General features: G+C 39.1%; 1 protein-coding gene and 2 long non-coding RNA genes across 3 annotated transcripts; all 3 read left to right on the top strand.

Annotated features, from left to right (window-relative positions):
• The first annotated feature begins 669 nt into the window (after positions 1-669).
• On the top strand, positions 670-2483 carry LOC124264617. The gene is made up of 2 exons (XR_006895184.1): positions 670-1134; positions 1449-2483. It is a non-coding gene; the product is annotated as an uncharacterized LOC124264617 (long non-coding RNA).
• Positions 2484-7052: 4569 nt separating this feature from the next.
• Positions 7053-13775, top strand: LOC124264622 (WSC domain-containing protein 2-like). Its single transcript, XM_046699364.1, has 3 exons — positions 7053-7163; positions 12362-12507; positions 13382-13775. Exons 1-3 carry the CDS (start codon positions 7121-7123, stop codon positions 13523-13525), a joined length of 333 nt encoding a protein of 110 aa, XP_046555320.1. The 5' UTR covers positions 7053-7120; the 3' UTR covers positions 13526-13775.
• Positions 13776-19605: 5830 nt separating this feature from the next.
• Positions 19606-24074, top strand: LOC124264623. The gene is made up of 3 exons (XR_006895187.1): positions 19606-19772; positions 23684-23756; positions 24021-24074. It is a non-coding gene; the product is annotated as an uncharacterized LOC124264623 (long non-coding RNA).
• The last annotated feature ends 202 nt before the right edge of the window (positions 24075-24276 follow it).

Here is a 24276-nt window from a genome sequence, read left to right as displayed (position 1 = left end):
AAAATGTATTTGTTTTCCATCTGTTTCATTTATTTTTAGCCCACTGGTTAAGACCCTCAAATGCCCCGCGTCTATAGTCTGTTTGCAGTGAAAACGTACCGATCAATTTCACTTTAAACAAAAGGTAATGAAATAAAGTGAAATTAATATTGCGAATCTCATAATTTGACCTTGCCAAATGAACATCTCAGAATTATATTCAACTTAGAATAAAATTTGTTCAACAAATGATCATAGTTTCAAATCAGTTACAATTTTAAAGGGGTAAGCGCAGTAGTTGGAACAGGAAACAAATGCCCGTGCGGTACGTAATGAGCGTTAACTTCGACCAAACCTACATGTTCTCGGTGTTTCATTTAATGCGCATACCCCCTTGTAATACAAACCAATAACAGCGCTTTGAAACTATGATCGTTTGTTAAACAACTTTTATCCTAAGCTGAATATAATTATGAGCTTTAAATGTTCAATAGGCAAGGTAAATTTATGGGGATTTGCAATCTTAGTTTCACTTTATTTGATTTACTTTTTGAAAGTGATATTTATCGGTACGTTTGCACGTGCATGCACGGGAATGCACGATTTCACACGATTTTAAAAACCAGTTCGGGCGCGAGAATGATTTCAAGGAGACCCAAATATGCGCAATATTACTGATAATTGACATTTGTATGGGCAGACCAATGCGCATGCGTTCTCTGACTCGCATGTGGCATAGAAAACATTTGGAAGATCACACGTTCGTCGGCCATGGATGCTGAAGAGTGGACAGAGGATTTTCTTTCTCAAATTGACAGTTCGTTAGCGTCACATTTCGACCTGGATGATAAGTAAGATTTTAAGTTAACGACTGATCAAGACAACCGCCGTTTTGGTGAGCTCGTCAATGAAAATGAATTACGACAATTTGTGAAAATGTGTAGGTGTATCATTGATACACCTACACTTTTGACAGGTGTACCTGTCAATACACCTACACTTTTAACAAAGGAAACAATGGCAACGAGACCGGAAGTGGGGTATAAGTTATACTTAACGTCAATGTTGCAGGATAAACTAGACAAAATATCATTCGTAGCGTTGGTCACCATTGAACAAAACCACATGACTGTGTGTCAACACTGCTTCATCCCGGTAAATATGTGCATGACGTCTGATAATATGTAGACACGTGTCGTTTCAATCTTTATCTTCACTCCTCAAACCGTCACAGGAACAGAACAGTAGAAACTCAAACTAATCTGTCCGTTTAATTGTTCCAGTTCAATAATAGGTTTTGAACAGGTGTGTGGGTTCTGCGCGAGAGAAAGATGTTGAACAAATAATGTTGAATGTTATTACTTGCATATACGCCGGGACTACTTCATAATGGAGTCCCTCCCTTTCTGCAGAATCCACTTTCCGTTTTCGATTATATATTGATCATATGAATCACTGAAACATTCCAGGTGCTGATAAGAGGTGTTTGGGAAATGTGACTGCATCCTGCGACTGAAACTCTGAAATGATTGAATCATTCCAGAAACACATACTAACGACCCGTCTACTACAAATGAGAGGGAAACAGTGAAAAGTGTCAATGTTGTTAAAACTTTATAAGTTATTGGTGAATCCAACAAGTTCTTTCATATTTACATACTGGGGCAACTGTGGTTGTGATTATGTTTAAACGAAGACATTTTACTATCCTCTCTCAATCGTCCATGTATGCTTTGACGTCTGACCAATATGAAATATGCGTAATACATTTGAAACTAGCAGTCCCAATCTGAATTTACGTGATGCCGTCATTATGTGTTGACAGTTCAAGCAAAGAACATAACTGTTTCACTCGATCTTACAGTCCTGAATGTATACAATATTTCAGCATTCACTTTGTATTTCTTTCATGGAAGGAAGTCTACATCTGAATTTCATCTTTAAAGTTTGTCGTATGAAATGAATCAGCAATGCATATAATCATATTTGCTATTTCTTTCCAATAATCTGCACTGGTCGTTTTAATGTGTGATGTCATTCGATGTTGTGTTCAGTTCTATGTAAATATACTCCTGATTTACCTTCCGTGAAATGTGAGCAAAATATTGATTTGAAAATCCACAATGACTTTCCTCATACATGTATGTGTTGAACATTGTGTAACAGATAGTGTACTTCCTGTGAGTATTTGCAAAGGATACTATACAGATAACACCGTGTTTTAGATATACTACCTTCTGTGTCAATTTGCAATGGATTACGAGCAATCAACAAGTTGTTGTACATGAATGCGCTCTGGTAGCATATTCAAGGGATACCGTCATCCAGCGATAGTACCACTGTCCCTTGTACATTGCAGCTGGTTACATACTCATTGCCTCATTATGTTATTGTGTACATTGTATAGTCCTATTTTTTTCATGACTCATGTTTGAGGCGCCTTGTATTTCTGTTCATTGTTTGCATTTTATTTATAGGAAATAAATGTATTTATTGTAAATGTGTAATTTAGTCATGTCATTGCCATGTGACCTCAGACTGCAAATCATTTAGTAATCATCTAATAAGACTGCGATATATTGGGCAACCATGGTAAGAGCTCAGAATGCAAGTCAATTCAGTGCAATCTAATCAGTAGAACCAAGTTCAAGTATTTACATATCCTGTTGAAATGTGATGTATCACACCGTTTCGCCAGATCCATGATCCTCTCACGGTTGGATTACTGCGACAGTCTACTGGGTAATGTGCGCAAGATCTTGTCACCAAATTACAGCGCGTTCAGAATGCAACTGCACGGACCATCACCAGAAGCAGGAAGCGGTTACACATCACACCAGTCCTTGTCAAGCGCCACTGGCTGCCGATCAAAGCAAGGATCGAATACAAGATCTTGTGCATCACATACCGTTGTATCAAAGGACTGAAGGACAGTAAAACAACTAGAATATCACAATTACAACTAAAACTAGTGTGGAAAGTTAAAACTAATAGCACTATTTGGACAATACAATATAAAATCTGGCTATAGATCGCCAACAACTGAAGGTAGATCACCAAATTAGGGACCATGGGGACTTACAGTACTTTTGCTACCTGCATGGACCCTAGCTGGTTTTATGTCATCCCATCAGCCACTGGCGATTGAAGTCAAATTTAGCCAAAATTAAAATGACAAGAATACTACATTTCAAACAGCTGGTAAATTTAAATTTCCTTTGAATGTTTCGGGACTTACGTACCCTCTCAGGAGGAGAAGAGCTTCGAGACCAGAGGAACCAGGATGAGTGTTGCTTATCTGATGCCATTGTTCTGCAATATAATTTTGCAACTTACGTTACAGGGTATTGTGGTGTGTCTTTAGACATCGTGGTGGAGATCCCGTTCCACAATCCTTCGTCGACAGTTTTTTTATATATAATTTAATTACATTTATTATGAATTTGTAACTTGTTATGGCTGAAATATTGCCGATGTGACTATAAATCTTAACTCACTCACTCCCGTTCCACAAAGCGATCGAAGAGCAAACACAGTCATATTAAGTGTATGTTAAAGTGTATGTGAATTACGTTCACCTAAGTGCTACAGCAGCTTTGCGGAACAAACCCTGAATTCTTAATGTAAAACTCTGTATCGTATCTAGTTAATACATATCATTTTGCATAACGTAAAAGCAAACTAGATTATGTATGCTGTAGTTTGCGTAGATATCATCTATTTCACGCGGCAAGTAATAATCAAACTCACTCCCATGTAACACCAATTCTCTTAAACCTGAATAATTCAGGTGACTTAGTGCATCAAATATGTAGACACCAGTTAACCCTGACTGATAATGACTGAGTTTGCCAAGTGTTGTTGTTATCAGTTTTGAGTACGCAGGGGTAAAGATATAGACAAACAGACAGAATTAGTTTATTATAGCGCCACATGTTAAACATAAAATTATGTTACAGAAGTATAAGCAATTAAAATAATGTTTAGCATCCGGCCATATCCTGGCTTATGACACACTAGGATATAAAACATATTTATTACACACAGGTAAAAAATAAAAAGGAATATAGGGTGTGTGGCGGGAGTTAAATGAATTTTGGCTTAAAACCTCGGACAACGCACTCTGGATATATGTTTGTTTACATTTCCTTTAGTGGTTTCTTGACAAAAGCTATAGTTCTGACGTATGTTTCAATATGAAGGGGAGGCTTCCACAACGCATGAGATCCTTTTAAAATAGTCTACAAAACAACGAAGGTCGTTTCCATTTGAAAGATTTGATTTATTGTTCCAGTTTATGGTTTGCGATGGGACTTCATGGAGTATTAAACGTACATGGAAGAGAAAGGGATATTGTCCTCATTGGCGTGGTGGCAGCGGTTTAAAACTACGCTAGTACAGTTACCAACACACAGAAATCATATACAAGTTCGCTTACCCTCTCATATCAGGTACAGGTGTGTAAACCTCGAATTTAACCATGAACAACGCATCGGTCAATCCAGCCACGTGTATCGTAACCTTACTAATAGAAGCTCTCATAAAATCTTACCACTATAGCTAACGTCCGAGCCCCGAAGCAGTGGGAACTCACAAAGAATGAGACAATTAACTCCTTTGAAAACTAGAGGCAGAATTTAGTGTACATATTATCATTAGATGCAAATTTTGCTCCCTTCCTCGCTGACGGCAGCGCATGGCTGAAGAAAACTGCAGCTAACCCATTGAGAGGATTGCAGAATGATGGTGAAGATGTACAGCAAAATCGGCGCAAAACGGCTGAACAGAAAAAGATACACCTCGAACTTATGCTAGGGCAGATAGCTAATCACTGTACTGTCATTAGGAACTCCATCAAACAAGAATTCAACATCTGTTCAAGATATCTGGCAAAGATTAGACTCTACCACTGATTCCTGTCAGCAGGGCTAATTTTCTCAACCTTGTTGACATCAAGATGTAGCCTAATGAGCGCTATGAAGATCTCTATCAGCGTCTGATGGCATCTGTAGAGGATTATGTACTTACTAACCGCTCTGGTATCACTCACCATGGTGATGAAGTTGACCAAGATGAAGACCTCATCCCAACACTAGAAAACATGGTCATTGTGTCATGGCTACAGCTTATCCATCCTCAACTCCCCTATAGTTAGTGGAGCAAAAATATGGAGCTGAATTGAGAATTCAGACGCTTGCATCTCTGAAACCAGAAACCTCCCAGACTATCTCTTCATTGATGGATGAGCTTCACAGCATTGAGGACACGAAAGAGAGCCGCAGCTTCTTCTAGTGACAAACCTAGAAGTAACAATTTCAAGCCTCGTCAACAAAAAGTGTGTGTCTTGTGCAAGTCAGCAGGAGACCAGCATACAATACTCATTACTTAAAGGACTGTAGATATGTACCTGAGATTGACAGACGGCAGATGTATGGCCGCTCTCGTCTTGTGGTTGTTGATGACCCAGTCCAGGGTGACACACTCTATGGTGAGGGGACCTTTGATAGCGACGACCAGGACCCCAGTGTCCCTGCTTGATCAACCCGTTATTGGCCGCGTTGACGTCATCCAGTCGCCGTTCCTCAATACATTCCATCACGAACACCCTGTGAGATTGAGTTTAGATACAGGTGCTACAACAAACATAGTCAGGGCTTGCTTTGCTCAGGCTATGAAACTACCAATATGCCCGGCTTCACAGATGGCTCGTCAGGAAGATGGCATAACACCCCTAGTAGTTCGGGAAGTCCATCGTCAGTTGACCAGGGACAACAACGCATGTCAGCTTGACGCTTTGGTCGTGAAACAACTTGACGTCGACATATTAGCCGGGAACCCCCTCCTCTTTAGTAACGACATCGCAACTCGCCCTGCTAAGAAGCCGATTGTAATTGGTGGCAGCACTATCGTCTATTACGGAGAACAAACTTGCAGTAATGCTACAGCGAGACGGGCCCTGGCTTTAGTTCTACGTGGTCCTCGACTTTAAAAACAGTGCTACCCGGGGATTATGTTGAACTTGTTACCCCCGACATGCTCCAACAAGATGCATCATGGGCACTTGAGCCACGATTTGATTCCCCTAGCAACATGAGCTTAAAAGTGGAAATGGCCTGGCCACGTGTACAGGAGGTGTCATCAGTTGGTAATATCATCAGGGTTACTATCACAACTGACGAGCCCTTATTGTTGAAAACATATCTGTCAAATTGGTAGCATCTCTGCTGTTGATTCAGCACCTAGTCAGCTGGATACTGATACAGAAGGCATGGTGACCCGTTACAAGACACCTAAAACACCCTACTAGTTCCAACTCTCTCTGTGGTAGTCTGGTTGGTTTATTTTGCCGATAGATTATATTATACTGTATTTCTTATCAGTGTATAACTTGATTTAGTCACAATATGACTGAGATACTGTAGTAGTCACTCTCTCACTCATTCAATTCCATGTATGATTCATTGTGAGAAACAAATTGACATTAGTGCAAGTATTGGGCCTGCTAATTAAAACATCACACGTTCCTGGAACACAAAGTTGTTTCAGATAGATGTGCAACCATCCATCAAAACCCTTTGAAATTATTTGTTATATAAATAAATAATAGCTACTTCACAGCCAGAAACCACTATGGGTAACGATTCCAAAGGAACGCCATCATTCACCACAAAAACATATTCTACAAGTGCAGCAAATCGGAAAACGGAGTTAATTAGTTCTTTTAGGTTTATGGGAACGTACACGAAAACACACTGTTTGTAAACCTTGGAATCAACAACAATATATTTTTTAGCTGACACATTATACTGTAAACCAATTGGTGTGGTTGCCACCAAACGTCGTCGTTAGAAAGAAGTTGATTTCTGCATAGTTAGGATGTGGGTTAATGGACTGGATGCTTTCATGTTCTTTATGTTCTTTGATGCAGCATCGGCTGATGTTCTTCAACTTACATTTAAAAGAAACGATAAACCGTTTCCTTTCAATGTTTCCGAACTTTATCAAAAGCGCGTTGTTTCTCGTATCAAGTGCAGCATAGAGTGCGGCACACGAAGAAGGATGTGTCACGTTTCAGTACAACAGTACCACGTCGTTGTGTACAACATTCTTCATCTTCACAACAAAGTATGGAACGCCATCGATGATCCAAGGTGCCTCTGGCGCGACGTACGGCTTTCTCAGTGGTTAGTACTTCTTCCTTTCAATATTTATTGCATAATTTGCTTTGTAAACACCAGTGTATACGTGTTCCTATGGAAACGTGAACACGAATACATTCTTTATGAGTGAGTGGGTGAGTGGTGAGTTAAGATTTTAAAGTCATATCGGCAATATTTCATCAATATTGTGACTAAATCAAGTTAAAGATTTATAATATTTCAAAGTAAATTATAAACACCTGTCAACGAAGGACAGTAAAACAACGATACTGTCACAGACAAAAATTTAACTATAGAAGGCAATACAATATAAAACAGAAGGCTATAGATCGCCAAAAACTAAACGTAGATCACCATACTAGAGTTTGATCTGTGAGTAAAAATGTTCTGTACATCAAACCCATTCCGCAACTAAAATGACAAAATGTAGCATGATATTTAGTTTTGTTATCAGGTAGAGAACTAGGTGACAGGTTCAAAGATTGCCTTGTAAAGATGTTCACATACTATACTTAGTTCCAAAAGAAATGCGACATGTCAATTTGAAATAAAACTGTTATCCCACATACATGCTTCCTGCCACTATATGCTTCACACAGAACGCACTAAAGAAAGATAAAAGACAACAACAAGGACAGTGGATTTAAGATCTGATGAAATTTTTATTGTGTCCAACCTCAAGAGTCTGCATAGACACGTTTAAACGCTTAAGCTGACATTCGATGTGATCAATGCCTGGTGTGACCACCATTATTGTTTATCACATGAGTACACCTTCTTCCCATGGACATGAACAAACGTCGAATGAAAGCATGGGGGATGTTTTTGTACTCATTCAACACTGCATTCTCCAACTGCCGCCGATTTTGTGGAGGAACTGGTCTTTGACGAAGGCGTGGGTCCAACTTGTCCCAGAGATGTTCCACTGGATTCAAATCAGGACTAAGAGGTGGCCAAACCGTTGTCTGGATGTGGTGATTGGCCAGGAATTGTTATAAGGGTAATGCTATTTTTCAGAGGGCATTATCATTTGCAGAAGCCCGCGGTCTTCCATTAACCGAAAAAGACCGAGGGCTTCTGCAAATGATAATGCCCTCAAAATATAGCATTACCGTAATTATTGCTAAAATACATGGAATCTGTGTTGAAAAGAAAAAGGAAACAATGAAGGAATTTGACTGTAAGTTTACTCAAAACCAACTTCTGACGGGTTGACTGACCTTATGCAATTACGTCATCGAACAATTCAAGTGACGTCACAACAGAAAGTGACGCTATTCGACCTTGGCCTTTGACAAGACCATAGCCTGCAACATTTCAAACTATGTCAGTGTTCGGTTTTGGTCCAACAACAACGTTAATAGTGCAATTGTTAAGGTTAGTATCAGCAAGAAAGCCAGTATTATCGCTATTTAAAGAGGGAATTCGGGTTGCTTTGACTTGTTTGACCCAGAATATCTGCCAGGCCAAAGCCAATGTCGAATCAACCGTAAGCCCACGCACCCACTATGACGTCACTTGACAACAGAACTGATAGTGGCCCGTCGTTAAAGGTTGTGCGGTCCAATATCATTTGCAGGCCCGCAAATTTCACCGTAAGCCCACGCACCCACTATGACGTCACTTGACAACAGAACTGATAGTGGCCCGTCGTTAAAGGTTGAGCGGTCCAATATCATTTGCAGCGGCCCGCAAATTTCTTATAATGGGAGGGCTGTTTCATGATAAGTCCATGTATTTTAGCTATAAACTGTGATAATGGTGGTGTGGGCGGGGGCATTATCGTGTTGGAACAGCAACTGTGGTCTGGGTCTAAAGAACGGGACAACAAGCCTTAAGATTTTGTCAATGTAGCGTGGTGCAGTTGCATCCCTTCCACGACCTTGACTATTGTTTTGGAAGATTACAGGTGGTACATGCCTTCCCAGCTTATTCCACCCGCATCATAAGGGGATGGCCTACCCCAGCGGTCACTTCCGTTCATTTCATCTACGCCATACTCTCACTCTCCCATCTGCAAGGTGGACACAAAACGACTCCCGTCTGAGAAAACAACGTTCTGCCACTGTGCATATCTCCAATGCTGATGTTGCCGAGCCCATGCTAAGCGCAGACGACGGTGCTGTGGCGTCAAAATCGGTCCAACATAGGGTCTCCTACAGTGTAGCCAGTGTGCCCTCAAACGTCGACGCACAGTGTTTCCTGAAATCGGTCTGTTGTGAATCCCAATTGTCTGACGGGCTGTAACAGTAGCTGGAAGAAAACGGTTGTGAAGATGTGACGTTACGATGTAGCGGTCATGCCTGTGAGACGTCACTCGTGGCCTGCCATCTCTAGGTCGATCTCTCACCGAATTCGTTTGATTTTGGCATTCAATCAGTCGGTAAATTGTCGTCCGATCTACTCCCATATGTTGTGCAACGTTGACAACGCTGGGACCAGCATCAATCACCCTAAAAGCACGTAGACGTGCTTCATTGCTCAGACGTGGCATATTGTTATCTGAACCATTCAGAAAAAGAACACAACGGAAACTGCCGTTGCATCTTTAAAGGGTTCTTTCTCTCGTTTTTCTTTGAAGAAAGTGTCGCTTCATTAAATTCATCTGCACAACGCATCAGGGCATGCGATTTATGTGATGCGTTTCTGTTGTTTTTCCCCATAAACATGTTCAATATTAGATTCGGTTCTTACTGCTAATCTGACGTTAAAAGTCTTGTTTCAGAAGGCTAATTTCGAAAATTGGTTTCAAAGAACATTTAACATGCACATTCGTTATGACTGTAAAGTAGATAGGACAATTATGGACATTTAAAAACACCATGAATGTCGCGTTTCTTTTGGAACTAAGTATATTTCCCATAGCTGGCTGGCAAAAGGCAATGCATCAATATGAGTGACATATTATGTTTTACGTATAGTTTATCGTGGCAGAACATGTTCAGTCATGAGTCCTAACATGTCTATTAATGTCGCCGTCTTCATTCCAAGTATTTGTCATTCTCCTAAATTTAATCGAAATGATTGAATTATATGATGATCTTGCTACTGCCCAATCCGACCTGGCCATGTTGGAATTTCTGGTAACACAACGGCCAATTCAGCTGACTGCACCTTACTGTGACTTTAAGCCTGTGAGTAGAAGTTACATTCCAGATCTAATACCATAGAAGTGTGACACCCAGGTAGGTATAAACAAATTACTTCCAATAAAGTCAACAACTGATTTCACCTACTTGGGTTGTAAGTCCAGACTTGAAAAGGTTATTTTTCGACGATGTCACATTGGCCATTCAAGATCCTAACAATGCAGAAATCAACTTCTTTTCACGACGACTTATTGTGGTAACCACATTAATTGTTTACAGTATAATGTGTCAGCTACAAATATATTGTTGTTGATTTCAAGGTGTACAAGCAGTTTGTGTTTTGTTTACGTTCCCATAAACCTGAACATTTTATTATTTAGATTCCACTTAGTAACTCCGTTTTCCGACTGGCTGCACTTGTGGTGTACATTTCTGTGGTGAATAATGGCGTTCCCTTGGAACTATTTTCTATAGTGCTTTCGGTTGATGATCAAATAGGCTGTTAAGTTGTTATTATTTATTTATAACAAATGATTTCAAAGGGTTTTGAAGGATGGTTGCACATCTATCTGAAACCACTTTGTAATCCAGGGGAGGGTGATGTTTTAATAAGCAGGCTAATAGTTGGTACTTGCACTAATGCCAACTTGTTTCTCACAATGAATCATATACCTGTATCTGAGTGAGTAAGTGAGTTAACATTTTAAGTCGCATCCACAATATTTCAGCCATATCGTGACTAATTCAATCAATTTATAGTTTTAAAATAATTAAAAGTAATTTATAAACACCTGACAAAGAAGGACAGTAAAACAATTAGATTATCATATATATATTTAAAACTAGTAATTAAATCTAACATAGTTAAAGACGATACCGTATAAAATGGGGTTCTAGATCGCCAACAGCTAAAGTTAGATTACCCAATGACATTAAATCTTATCCCCAATATAACATATGTAGCTAAACTTAGATCCCCATATTGTATAATTTTTGTTTTCTTATAATTTACACATGCAGTTGAGAGAGGAGGATTTTAAAAGTAACATTTGCCTTCTTGGTCTTGATTCTTAAAACATAGAAATTGGAGTAAAATATCTTCAAATTTCACCGAGTGAACAAGAAGAGAGCTGAGAAGACTGGAAGTGTGTTACACCAGCATGTCCTCCATACCTGGAGACAGTTGACCATATTCTCAACATGGTTGGCCACATGCACAACTCCCGACTTTTTCATGCAAGTTGACGTAATCAAATCCAAACTTCACCACCGTTCTAGAACAGACACAACAACCTCGATTCCGCAGATTTATCAAGAAGAATTATGCAGCTTTAGACGCAACCCCGACATCGTCCCAGATGCGACACAAGAGTGTTCCCTAACTCCCACAGACGCTGACTGATATCAACCTAGAAGATCTAGTGGATCAGTCGACGAGGATAGAAACTGGAGACAGGTTCCTGCATACCCCAGATGGTCCAGGTGCCATGCTGATCTTTACAACCAACAAGATTTTTTCTATGCAGATGCCATATTTGCAGATGGGGCGTTTCTTTAGCACCAAGGTTATTTGGTGAGATATATTTAAATCATGCAGATTTCCAAGATCACATGCTACCCCTTGTCTACGCACTTACTCCTAACCGAAGACAGAAGACACCTACACAAGGTTCTTCACTTACCTGAGATATACTTCACTGAATCTTGGACATCTCTTGGCACTTGGGCAGATGGACTTCGAGCGTGCTGCCCACAAGGCTGCAAGATCTGTGTTTCCTGAAGCACTTCTTCGTGGCTGCTTTTTTCATTATACCAGATGCGTTTGGTGGAGGGTTCAGAAGATTGGACTGGCGACTGAATACAAGAACGATGAAGAAGTTAAGAAGCCTGTGAGATGTGCAGCTGCTATCCCTCTAGTTCCAGAGGATAGTGTAGAAGATGTGTGGTTGAACACAATGGCCAATACTCCAGATGGTGAGAAGGCGACGCATCTCATAGACTATGTGAGGACGACTTGAAATTTGAAGCCCATTTCTGGTGTTCCCCGCGGTGATAATGCTGGAATGCTGTTAAAAGTGGCGTAGACTCACTCTCTCACTCTTTCTAAGTAACCAGTTGATTTTCTTTTTACAGTTCGGCAAGGATACCTTGGGTGTTACGTCGATACCCGTGAAAACCGTGTTCTTCCACATAGCTTCATGATTGACAAAACACGCATGACAACTGAAACCTGCAGGCTGCATTGTCAAAGAAACCATCATCCCTACTTTGGAACTGAGGTAAACATAGGAGTCATTTGATAGACTAAATGTTGGAATAGTCAACGATGCATGTTCCATTCATCAAATGCAACAGAAAGAAACATCACTGTAATTTTTCGAACGACTTTTAATAAGACCAGCTGTTTCCTGACAGGTGGGTGTCCTGAGATATTTTTTTTTTCATGTAATGTCGCATACATTTGCATCCGTGAAAGAAGGAAGCCAGGACGATTAAGAGACATACGTGTGATAGTACGTTTAGGTTTAGTTTGAAGCTGAGTTTATTGGGATATTATATCTATCTATGACATAGTTAAACCTTTAAATTGCCTATGTGAACTGATTATTTACGAGAAACTACAACATATCCACACATTTACATTGATAAACATGAAGTAATGTTTGTCATGTACATTTAGAATGCTATCAGAAGGATATGTCACTTTTCGGCAAGAACCTAAAATGACATCACGACGTTATGCCTAAACACGAGAGCAGCACAGCAGACCTAAATATGCTACAAGTCCATCAGAGTTAAACATCAGGTCAGTGCATCGCACCAAGAGACGAGACCAGTGCGTCAGAACTAAATGCAATTTCACCGAGGTACTCATCAAGTGAAACAGATTTACGGGTTCAGACATAAACATCAGGGTTACAGGCTCAGAAGAACACATCCAGGTTACACGTTTAGAAGTATACATCAGGGTTACAGGTTTAGACATATAAATCGGATTGACATGTTCAGACATACAAATCGAGTTTACAGGCTCAGACATATATACATATCAGGTTATCAGACTCTGACACCAAATCAGGTTTACTGGATCAGACGTACATTTGGGTTTCAAGGACTTAGTTTTGCTTTCATTACATATGTTATTTATTGCAGTATGGAACAGAATGCTACTGTGGTGATGTCTTGAGGCTTGGAAACAGACTGAAACCAGAAACTGAATGCTCTATGCCATGTGCTGGTGACAAAAGTACCGTGTGTGGTGGTCCATTGAGGATTTCCGTCTATAAAGTCGTGTAGTGAACAGCAGCTGCCGTCACCAGTTCAACGACACATTCAACACTGCTTGACTGTATTGATTTTTCCATCACAAGATAAGCATATTTCAATGTTAAAACATTGAAGGATCTTTTCTTATAATGTAAATTGCCATCCAATAACTGAATGTTTAAAGGATATGGAACTATTAGATACATTTTTGAATAATATGTTTGTAAATAGATAAATGGTATTTTAAACATGGTAGTATGAATTAGCAACTGCGATTGTTAGTGGCTGTTAAAGTATCGTAAAAAGTATTGTCCTCCAGAGAGGGTACGTAAGTCCCAAAACTTTCAAAGTTAAATTTAATCTAACCGGTTTTTAAACAGTTCTTTTAAAATTCGGCTAAACTTTTCCTACAATCGCCAGCGGCTGAAAGGATGGAGTAAATCCAACTAGGGTCCATGTAGGTAGCAAAGGCGCTGTCGGTCCCAATGGTCCCTAGTATGGTTATCGACCTTCAGTTGCTGGTGATTTATAGCCCGTTTTTATATTGTATTGTCTTGCATAATGGTACAAGTTTTTAGTTACATGCTAGTTTTATATATCTATCTGTGATACACTAGTAGTTTTACTGTTCATCGTAAACAGTTTTATTACTTTTAATATTATTGATATTTACTGATAATTAATTGTTCTCGTCACGAGATGTCTGAAATATTGCCAATGTGACGATAAATATTAACTCACTCACTGACTCACTCTTGCAGGCCGATGTTGCTGAGGTTCATCTGTAATCAATCACCAGTTCAGATTTCTGAAGCATGTCCTGCTTGACTGTATTGATTTTTCCATCACAAGGCATGCATATTTCAATGTTAAAACATTGAAGGATCTTTTTTTATAATGTTAATTGCCATCTAATAATTGAATGTTTACAGGATATGGAACTATTAGATAAATTTTGAATAATATGTTTGGTAAATAGATAAATGGTTTTTTAAACATGGTAGTATGAATTAGCAAATGCGATTGTTAGTGGCTGTACCCTGAATGGGGGTTAACATATCGTAAACTTATTGTCTTTCTGAGAGGGTACGCAAGTCCCAAAACTTCAAAGTTAAATGTCAGTTTACCGGATTTTTAAACGTACTATTTTTGTTCTTTTAACATTCGGCTAAACTTTTCCTACTATTGCCAGCGGCTGAAGGGATGGTGTAAATCCAACTAGGGTCCATGTAGGTAGCAAAGGCACTGTAAGTCCCCATGGTCCCTAGTATTGTGAATTACTTTCAGTTGCTGGTGATCTATAGCCCATTTTTACACTGTATTGTTCAAAAAATAATGTTCTGCTTTTGAAGATATATGCTAGCTAGTTTTACCTCATTTGTGATAACCTAGTAATTTTACTGTCCTTCGTTGACAGGGTTGTATATAATATATATATGTATTATGAATTTAGAACTAGTTTCAGTCACACTTTGGCTGAAATATTGCCGATGTGACTTTAAATTTTAACTCACTCACTCACATCACAGTTTATTTAAACTAGTTAGGGAGCATATACAATAGTAAAACTGTTACGTGACAAAACAATATAATAGCATTTAGAACTAAAACTAAATGCCTTTATGGCAGGGATGCGAAGCTTTAATTATATCATATAACTCCGTTTCCTCTTCCGCGTACGCAGACATGCTACGTCATGCCCCAACGTCATCAATTTTGCGTACAACGTCATATGACGTCATATGCCGTTAGCTTTCCGCCGGTATCGCCGCCATCATAGTGTTCGGTCGACGCTGTCATCCTTCACCCGCCCACCCACCCGCTTCTCTTCAACATTTCACTTTCTCTTTGTTTTTCTCTCCAGCTGTACATATCAGTGCCGCCATTCTTGGTAAGTATGTATATTAATCCTACTGGAATAAAACCGTCTAGGGTAACGGGGTGCTCGTGGGCTGCTGTTATATTTGGCTGCACGTCTAAATTTTGCACTGTTAGGGTCTTCTGCTTTACAGCAAGGATCAGGTATATCCACTCTGCTTTACAGCAGGTGACTAGGGTTTGCTTTACAGCAAACAGTTGGCATGGCAACGGTAGTTGCCCTGGCTCAATATTCTTTTACATTCGGTGCCTGGCAGCGGTAGCGCCATGGCAAGGGTTTCCTAGTAATGGTAGTTACTAGGGCAGCGGTAGCTGCAGGTGCATTTTCATTACTACTAATGCAGCAGCCCTCGAGCACCCCCACACTCTAGGCCATTTAACCCATATACGTCTTTATTATTTCTGCCTGTGGGCGAAGTATCTCCTGTTATAATGATGGGCTATAGATCGCCAGGAAGTGAAGGTAGATCACCATACCAGGGACCATGGGGACTTACAGTGCCTTTACTACCTGCATGGATTCTAGCTGGATTTACACCATCCCTTCAGCAGCTGGCGATTATACTAGAGTTTGACTTATATCTTTATGTACATCTCGACTGTCGATACACCCATTATGATACATATGCATATGATACATATGCATGACCCGGAGGGTCAAATGGGACAAACGGGAGGTCGAGTTAACTTCATTAAATAGGGGAGCAGAGAATGTCATTAACGTGGCGTTCATGCGAAGCATGCATACATAGATTCGTCACAGAACTTGTTCCGAAAAACAACACTTCTGAAAAAAACAATCATTTCATGTTTTAATTGAATTGCTTATACGGTCATGTGCTATCTTTTCGCTAACTTTACAACGTACAGACGTCAGTTACTTTCACAATCCGATTACTCTCGCTATCACTCTATACACCAAGTTCAATTATCACTGTTTCTATTTCTATTTCTGTAGCTTCGTTTTTTAAGAAAGTTAGGATATTGCTGACGATTTCTCGACACTGAGATGTCACACGACATAGTAGATATTTCAAAATACTGATTTTTGTCGCTTCTGAAACAGTCAAATAACCTGGTAAACTCATAACTTGAGTAACATGCGCACTTGATTGATTTATTGGTGAACCGTATTCAATAATTCGGTATACATCGAGGAGAGTAGAGTGAGTTGGGGAAGATTAATGAGCCAAATATTAATAAACTTCTGAGTGCGAGGAGAGTGTAACTTGGATCCTTATGAACAATGTGAAACAAAGGATATTCAACATTGAGATATGTTTTAAAACATATTCAAAGCTTTCTTTACTTTCTTAACTGGGAGCAAAGATTGACTCAAATAGTGATTAACTAACTGTTCAATTCCCAAATACATTTCATCAATTTGTTGTCGAATAGTTGTTAGGAATGTAATGTAAGCTAACAAATTTTACAAGAAATGAATTACTACTGAACAGCATAATATATTATAGATGTTTAATGTCTCTATGATTCGTTTCAAATATATTAAAAGCGGATGAAATGCACATTTGGTTTAGATATGCATGATGATATCTGAAGTTGTACTTGAAAAGCACGAGAAGAATTAGTTACATACAACAACAATTGTGCGACTTACTTCGCTAGTCTTGCTACATCTTTGACTGTAGCAGTGCCAAAAAGTGAACGACTAATTGATCCAATAAAGGAAAGAATTGTTCGGTTTTAAAACATTATGTTTTTGTTGTTAGTCCAGGATAGTAGAACGTCGGTTCTAGTCATATTGGCATGAATATAACAAATGTTATTTTTGGGATTACACTTTCTTAGTAAAGTACAAATTCTAGTACTCTTTTGAGTTGAGCCCCATCCGGGATTCGAACTCACACCCTCAGAGTCAGGCACCTAATCGCCAGCATACAAAGTCAGCACACAAAGTTACATTTGACCACTTTCTAAATGACATTGTGCATTTCATGGGCATGAACAGTTGTGCAGGCTTGTTTGAGAAAGACAGGCACAATGTATGGTAATGCAAAGTGAAATAACCGCATGATACGCATTAATCTGCGGAATTAATATTCAAACGTCATTAGTCACAACTGTCCAGTAGACGAGGAACTCTTGTTCTGCCTGCTTTACGTATCATCTGTCACACCCACTGAAAAATCATTGTAATGAGGACGTACCAAAAGTTTGGGTAATTTGCCCTATCGCACATTCCTGTTGACACTTTTATTTTGTATTCAACTTCATGCACCCATTTGTTTTGAAAAATGTCGAAAAGGTAATACTTTCGTACACATAGAATACATTTGAACACGTATGCTAACATGCGCTATACTGGTCGAATGAGTGAGTGAATGCTAAAATTCAATAAATCAGTGTATAAACATAAACATGCATTTTTAATTTAGTAAGATATAACTAATCAATATTTTGATGCAAGATTTCCATGCATTGTGAAACCGAGCAATGGCGAAAATCGATCATGATTTTGTTCCTGTAAGTAGAAACCAAGAGCATCTGAAAAATATGATACCAATTGTCACATGTAGCTAATAGTAATCTCACACCAGTAACCGTTCGAATAAGTAACTTAGAACAACAGTAGTATCTTATCAACACGTTTCATGAGAACATTTCTCAGCCTGGAAAATATATTTGTAAGAATCAATATTAGAGCGGCCATCTCCAACACGATAAACTAATTATAACACTTTGTCTGAAACAATATTTGAAATATATTGTTTGAAAATTCTATCGATTTCGTTTCTTATTAGACGAGTTTAGTATCATGTAATCATCTCCTTCAGGTGAGTGAATTTAGTTTTACGCTGCACTGAGCAATAAAAAAAGCTATATGGCGACGGTCTGTAAATAATCGAGTCTGGTTCGGGCAATCCAGTGATAAACAGAATGAGCATCGATCTTCGCAATTGGGAACCGATGACATGTGTCAATGACGTCAGCAAGCCTGACCACCCGATCCCGCTAGTCGCCTCTTACCACAAGCATGGGTTACTAAAGATCAATTCTAACCCGGATCTTCACGGGTCTCTCCTTCAGGGAAGTTCTGTTCGTGATCATCTGTAACCTCATGTGCAGCGCAGTTTTCCGAGTGAATCCTGTAGTATTTCTTTCCACTGAATATTTTAAGCGCTCGAATTCCTTTTGCTATAAAACGTATTCCTGTAAATCCAATGTGTCATTTTATGACTGTTCGGGGTTAATGGTCGAGCAAATGGGGTTATCGTATCCGTATCCCTATCATATTTGAGTAGATTATGAATTTGAATTTGTACTGAACTACAGCTAGAAATGGGCTAATTGGCCAAAGTTTGTGGGTGACAAAAATTTATCATGGCCAGGAACGTTCAGTCCTGTACTCTTGTCATAACGTCATCTTTATATGAATTAACCATTCATACGCCATAGTACTTGTATCCTAAGGATGGATTACGCAGTACATACATGTAATTATACATGTATATATCATTGTACATGTATCATAGTGATGGGCTTTACAGTCAATAATTGCGATTATGCATTTATATGTCATTGCATATGTGTTATAGTGATGGGTTATACAGTACAAACATGTGTGAGTGAGTGAGTTTAGTTTGACGCCGCACTCAGCAATATTCCAGCTATATGGCGGCGGCCTGTGAATAATGGAGTCTGGACCAGACAGTCCAGTGATCAACAGCATGAGCATCGATCTGCGCAATTGGGAACCGATGACATGTTTCAACCAAGTCAGCGAGCCCGACACCCGATCCTGTTAGTCGCCTCTTACGACAAGCATGCGTACATACATGAAATGATACATTTATTATATATGATACATTTTATATACAATTATATGGTAAAATGTAGCTGTTAGCCTTTGCATTACATTTCAACTTGCTAAAAGTAAAACATAGCACTCACATCGAAATAATTCTGACATCAACATAGGAATCAATTAGGTGCATAATCATAATCCCGCATACACTCTTGCCTCAAACAAACCATAGCCACTGATTAACATTTGACTGAGTATCGCAATATTCCAACAATATCACGTCGGGCACACCAGAAATGGGCTTCACGGTGTACGCATGTTGGGGGATCGAACCGGGTCTTCGGCGTTACGAACAAACGTCTTAACAATTAACCTTCCCCTCCCCCCAATTTACATTTGACTCGACCTGAACAAGGATGGAAATATTTAAGTAGCACGGGGAAACTAAAACCGAACTTTCTCTGACAGTGTGGGTTTCACATTCCGTAGCGGGTTTACTGTAATCAAAAAGAATAAATAGTTCATGTTCCTAAGCTGGCCTAGATTTTCAGATATGGTGATGTTGGCTGCCAACAGATATGACGGATTGTTGAGTAATACGTATCTGAAGGAGGATAACGAATAACGTCTCAGGTAGGTTTTCCACGGTGATCATCTTGGTTGAATATGTTGCATTTTATAATGAGATTTAAAGTAACTATGACACAGGATCTTTATAATTTCAAGCGCTGCTGACTTTAACATGTTTTCCTTTCATACACCCATTTTGTTGGCGTCGGAACGTCTCTTTTATTCTTACATGTTTGAGTAGCGGAAGTATTGTCATTGTTGCATGCCCCAAAATGACACAGCTGTGACTCAGATAATCTATATGAGTTAGAGTGTTGAGTTGGATTTCACGGAGGGGCTGCACCAGAAATGGGGCAAGCACACATTGTAAAACAATGTGACGGAAACGAACCCGGCTCTTCGACGTGACGAGCGAACGACTTAACCACTAGACTACTCCACCGCACCAGAGAGAATCAGTGAGTTAGTAAGTATATGTTCATAAATTGAACAGAAATATTCCATAATTCAACGTTATATCCGAAGAAGAGTGGCGTTAGTATTCTGGTATCCTCTCACGTTGACGCTCAAGTCCTAGATCGTCGCCACCCCTATCAGGATGAGTCATTTGTCTGTCAAAACACAATACTGAAAACTCAATACGAGCTCCAGGTTCCCAGTGATACAAAAAATAACCATCACTGACATTCAGTTCACACCTATCTGCAATGTACTTCTGAAAAGCATTACATAAGGATTTAAATAGACGCAATTTGCATTCACAAAGCAATAACGAATGCAAATATGGACAAGGGCGCTTTGGACAGTATCTCAACTGTCTTGGCAGAAATACACTAAGCCTTACAACCAGAGTTGGATCACAAACTACGACCAAGTTCCACCCAGAAACCCCTATTGTGCTCAACATACCGAATTATCTAACAAACCGTGAAAGAACATGATGTCAAGAAAGGAGATGAACAGACTCATTTGCTATGTCAGAAATGTGAGAAATGTAATCGTCATTCAAACAAAGACTGTATGACCTCGTAACACCAACTGCACCAAAATTACATTTAGAATTTGTTCATGAGGATTATATATGTTAGGTCGGACATGTCTGCAGGCATGAACCCCATGAAAAGGGCTTTGCAGTCAGTGGAACGTCAGTGGAAAGACAGAAGAGAATGAAGGGTGTTTGGGATCAAGCTGATCTCAGGTTTACGCTGTCACGATGAACGTCAGAAACATCCTACTTCCAATGAAGAACCTACAGTACTTAGACAGCACCGACAACATATAGGCGATTCCTTTCAAAATGGATGGTAAAAACAGGGCAAAGGACGGGGAAACGTTCCTTCAGGCCAGGGTTCTGGAAGATTGAGTGAGTTAGTTAAAATTAAAAGTCATATCGGCAATATTTCAGCCATATCGTGACTATGAAAGTTGTAAATTTGTAAATATGTACATGAAATAATAAAAACAAAACTTATATGCATACCTGTCTACGAAGGACAGTAAAAGAACTAGTTCATCATAGATATATTGGCACTTAAAACTAAGATATAATCATGATAAAACCCTATTTCTAACTTTTAACGTTACAATATAAATATGGGCTCTAGAATGCCAACAACTGAGGGTACGTCACCATACTAGAGACCACGAGGGACTTACAGTCTTTTGCTTCCTGCATGTACCCTAGCTGGCTTTATACCATCCCTTTAGCTGTCAGCAATTCAGACAAATCTAGCCATTCATTAAAATAACACATATTCTACGATTAAAAAACGGTGGTAAGTTTAAATTTATTTAAAATGTTTTGGGACTTCAATTTTACGATACTTTTAACCCCTTTGAGGATACAGCCACTAACAACCTAAACTACCAAATCAGTACAATACATCTGTTTACAAAATCATATTGTTCAATATATATGAATTAAATCAATTTCTTTAAAAGATATAATTAAATGAAAAGTAACAGTAGTAAAGAGATCCTTCATCATTTTTAGGTTCTGGAAGAGGTTCGATTCGAGGAGGGGACGCCATAATTGTGATTCAGGGGAACGTGACTGCTGTTTCTTTTCAAGAAGAGATTTTTCATATGGCTGCTTTAACGTTTCACTAACAAGACGTCCCTGTCGACGTTTCAATAACGCTGGACTCTAACGATAATTTCCGGTGTGAAAAATAATAAAATGAATTTGAATCAAAGCTGAACACCAAATCGAAAATGAATATTTGAATTCCATATTCACTTCCTTGTTATGTTAAATATATATATTCCGGCCTTCGGATGCATGGTGGCTCAGTCATCAAGCACAGACCTCAGTCTGATCCACAAAGCGTTAATTACGTTACGACCTGCTTGACTGTGTTGATTTCTCCATCATAAGGGATACATATTTCAATGTAAAACAATAAAGGATCTTTTATAAATGTTAATTATCATTTAATTATTGTTTTTTAAAGAAATTGATTTGTTTGATGAATTCTGATTAATGTGTTTTGTAAATAGATATATTTTAAAGATTGGTAATTTAGATTAGTAACTTAGATTGTTAGTGGCTGCACCCTCAAAGGGGTAAAGTACTGTAAAATTATTGTCCTCCTGAGAGGGTACGTAAGTCCCAAAACTTTCAAAGTAAAATGCAAATTCTACCATATTTTAAAGGTAGTATCTTTGTTCTTTTAACTGCCGGCTAAATTTTCCTACAATCGCCAGTAGCTGAGGGGATGATGTAAATCCAGCTAGGGTCCATGCAGGTAGCAAAGTAATGTAAGTCCCCATGGTTCCTAGTATGGTGATCTACCTTCAGTTGTTGGCAATCTATAGCCCGTGTTTTATACTTGTATTGTCCTCTTTAATTGAAATGTTTTAGCTTTGCTTCGCTAGTTTTATATTCATATCTGTGATTCTTCTAGTATTTTTACTCGTCCATCGTCGACAGGTTTTAATCTTCAACATGTTTTCTCTTTATATTGTATAAATTGTTTTCGTCACGATATGGCTGGAGATATTGCCGATGTGACGTTAAATATTAACTCACTCACTCACTCATCACATGGTGCCTCAGTCATCAAGTACAGAGCTGGGGCCCGATCCACAAAGCGTTCGTTACGCTACGATCTGTCGTAATTCTATAGTTTATCATGAGCTTACGAATGTCGTAACGCTACAGACGTTTTGTGGATTGGGACCCTGATCTCTAACTGCCCGGAAGTTTTGGACGCAGTCATGTTTAATTTAAAATGCGTGATACCCCCTTCACTCTTGGCTGTGTATTCCTGTCCATAATTGTCTCGTGTGTAATAACAATGTGCCAGAAGTCCACGGTTTATTGACTTTGCCCTGTTGATAATGACCTAAGTTATAATAGTTCAAATAAAACTGATGTATAATTAAACATATCTGTCCAGTTAATATATGTTTTATTTTGAATTATTAGGATGTACTATGATGGGACTATAATACTCTGTCTGTCTGCCAATATGTTGATATACTAGTAATTGTTTAATATACTAATGGAAAAATGTAACAGTGTAACAGTGCATAACATAAAATGATTTTAACAAAATGCATGAAACAAAGCATCTGATGCCACATGTGATTTTAGGGTGGTGGGGTAGCCTAGTGGTTAAAGCGTTCCCTCGTCACGCCGAAGACCCGGGTTCGATTCCTCACATGGGTACAATGTGTGAAGCCCATTCCTGGTGTCCGCCTTAGTGATATTGCTGGAATATTGCTAAAAGTGGCGTAAAACTAAACTCACTAACTTACTGACGTGCGCTTTGTGCACAATGAACTTTTTGCATGCTTTTTGACGCCTGTAGTTTGCAATTCCAATCTAAAAATCTAAATTTGATTAGAAAGTTTAATCTGTAAATCCCCCTTTGAAAGTTTACACAGGAGGACAATAATTTTACAATACTTCAACCCTGACGAATAGAAGTGCAAAATGTGAGCTAAAGCATATGATTTTTGTTTGAAAGGTGATGATGGCCCCAAACTCTCCGATACACTGCTTGACACTGCTCTTGTTCTTCCTGATCCATATACCAAATGGTAAGTTGCATGTTGAGTGACAATGGACGACTCATGACAGTGAATACAGTTATCCAGTGTGATAATAATTCCTTATGTTCACCCGCACGTCTTTATACCACCTTTGACACTGCTCTTGTTCTTCCTGATCCATATACCAAATGGTAAGTTATATGTTGAGTGACAATGGACGACTCATGACAGTGTATACAGTTACCCAGTGTGATAATAATCCCTTGCGTTCACCCGCACGTCTTTATAACACACTCCTATCCTCTTTAACAGGTGCGTCTGAACTGATCTGTCCTAGTGTTGGGTATCTTGGTTCTCCTGCTAACCTGATAATCTGCATCGTACCCAGTGATGTAACGTCACTTGGATATGCAACATCGCAGGTTGCAATTGCAGCCATCTGTAATGTATCAAGTTCATCCTGTACATCAGTGGGTGACTACATGGCGTCTACCATCAACCAGACACACAGCCTCCACACCATACCTGCAGTACAACCAGCACATGCAGGGGACTGGAAATGTCACAC

Source organism: Haliotis rubra, unplaced genomic scaffold (genome assembly GCF_003918875.1).
Source record: "Haliotis rubra isolate DU_JTF1 unplaced genomic scaffold, ASM391887v1 Scf932, whole genome shotgun sequence".
Taxonomy (NCBI): Eukaryota; Metazoa; Mollusca; class Gastropoda; order Lepetellida; family Haliotidae; genus Haliotis; species Haliotis rubra.
Note: the sequence above shows the minus strand (reverse complement) of the source record. Positions and strands in the feature narration are given on the sequence as shown.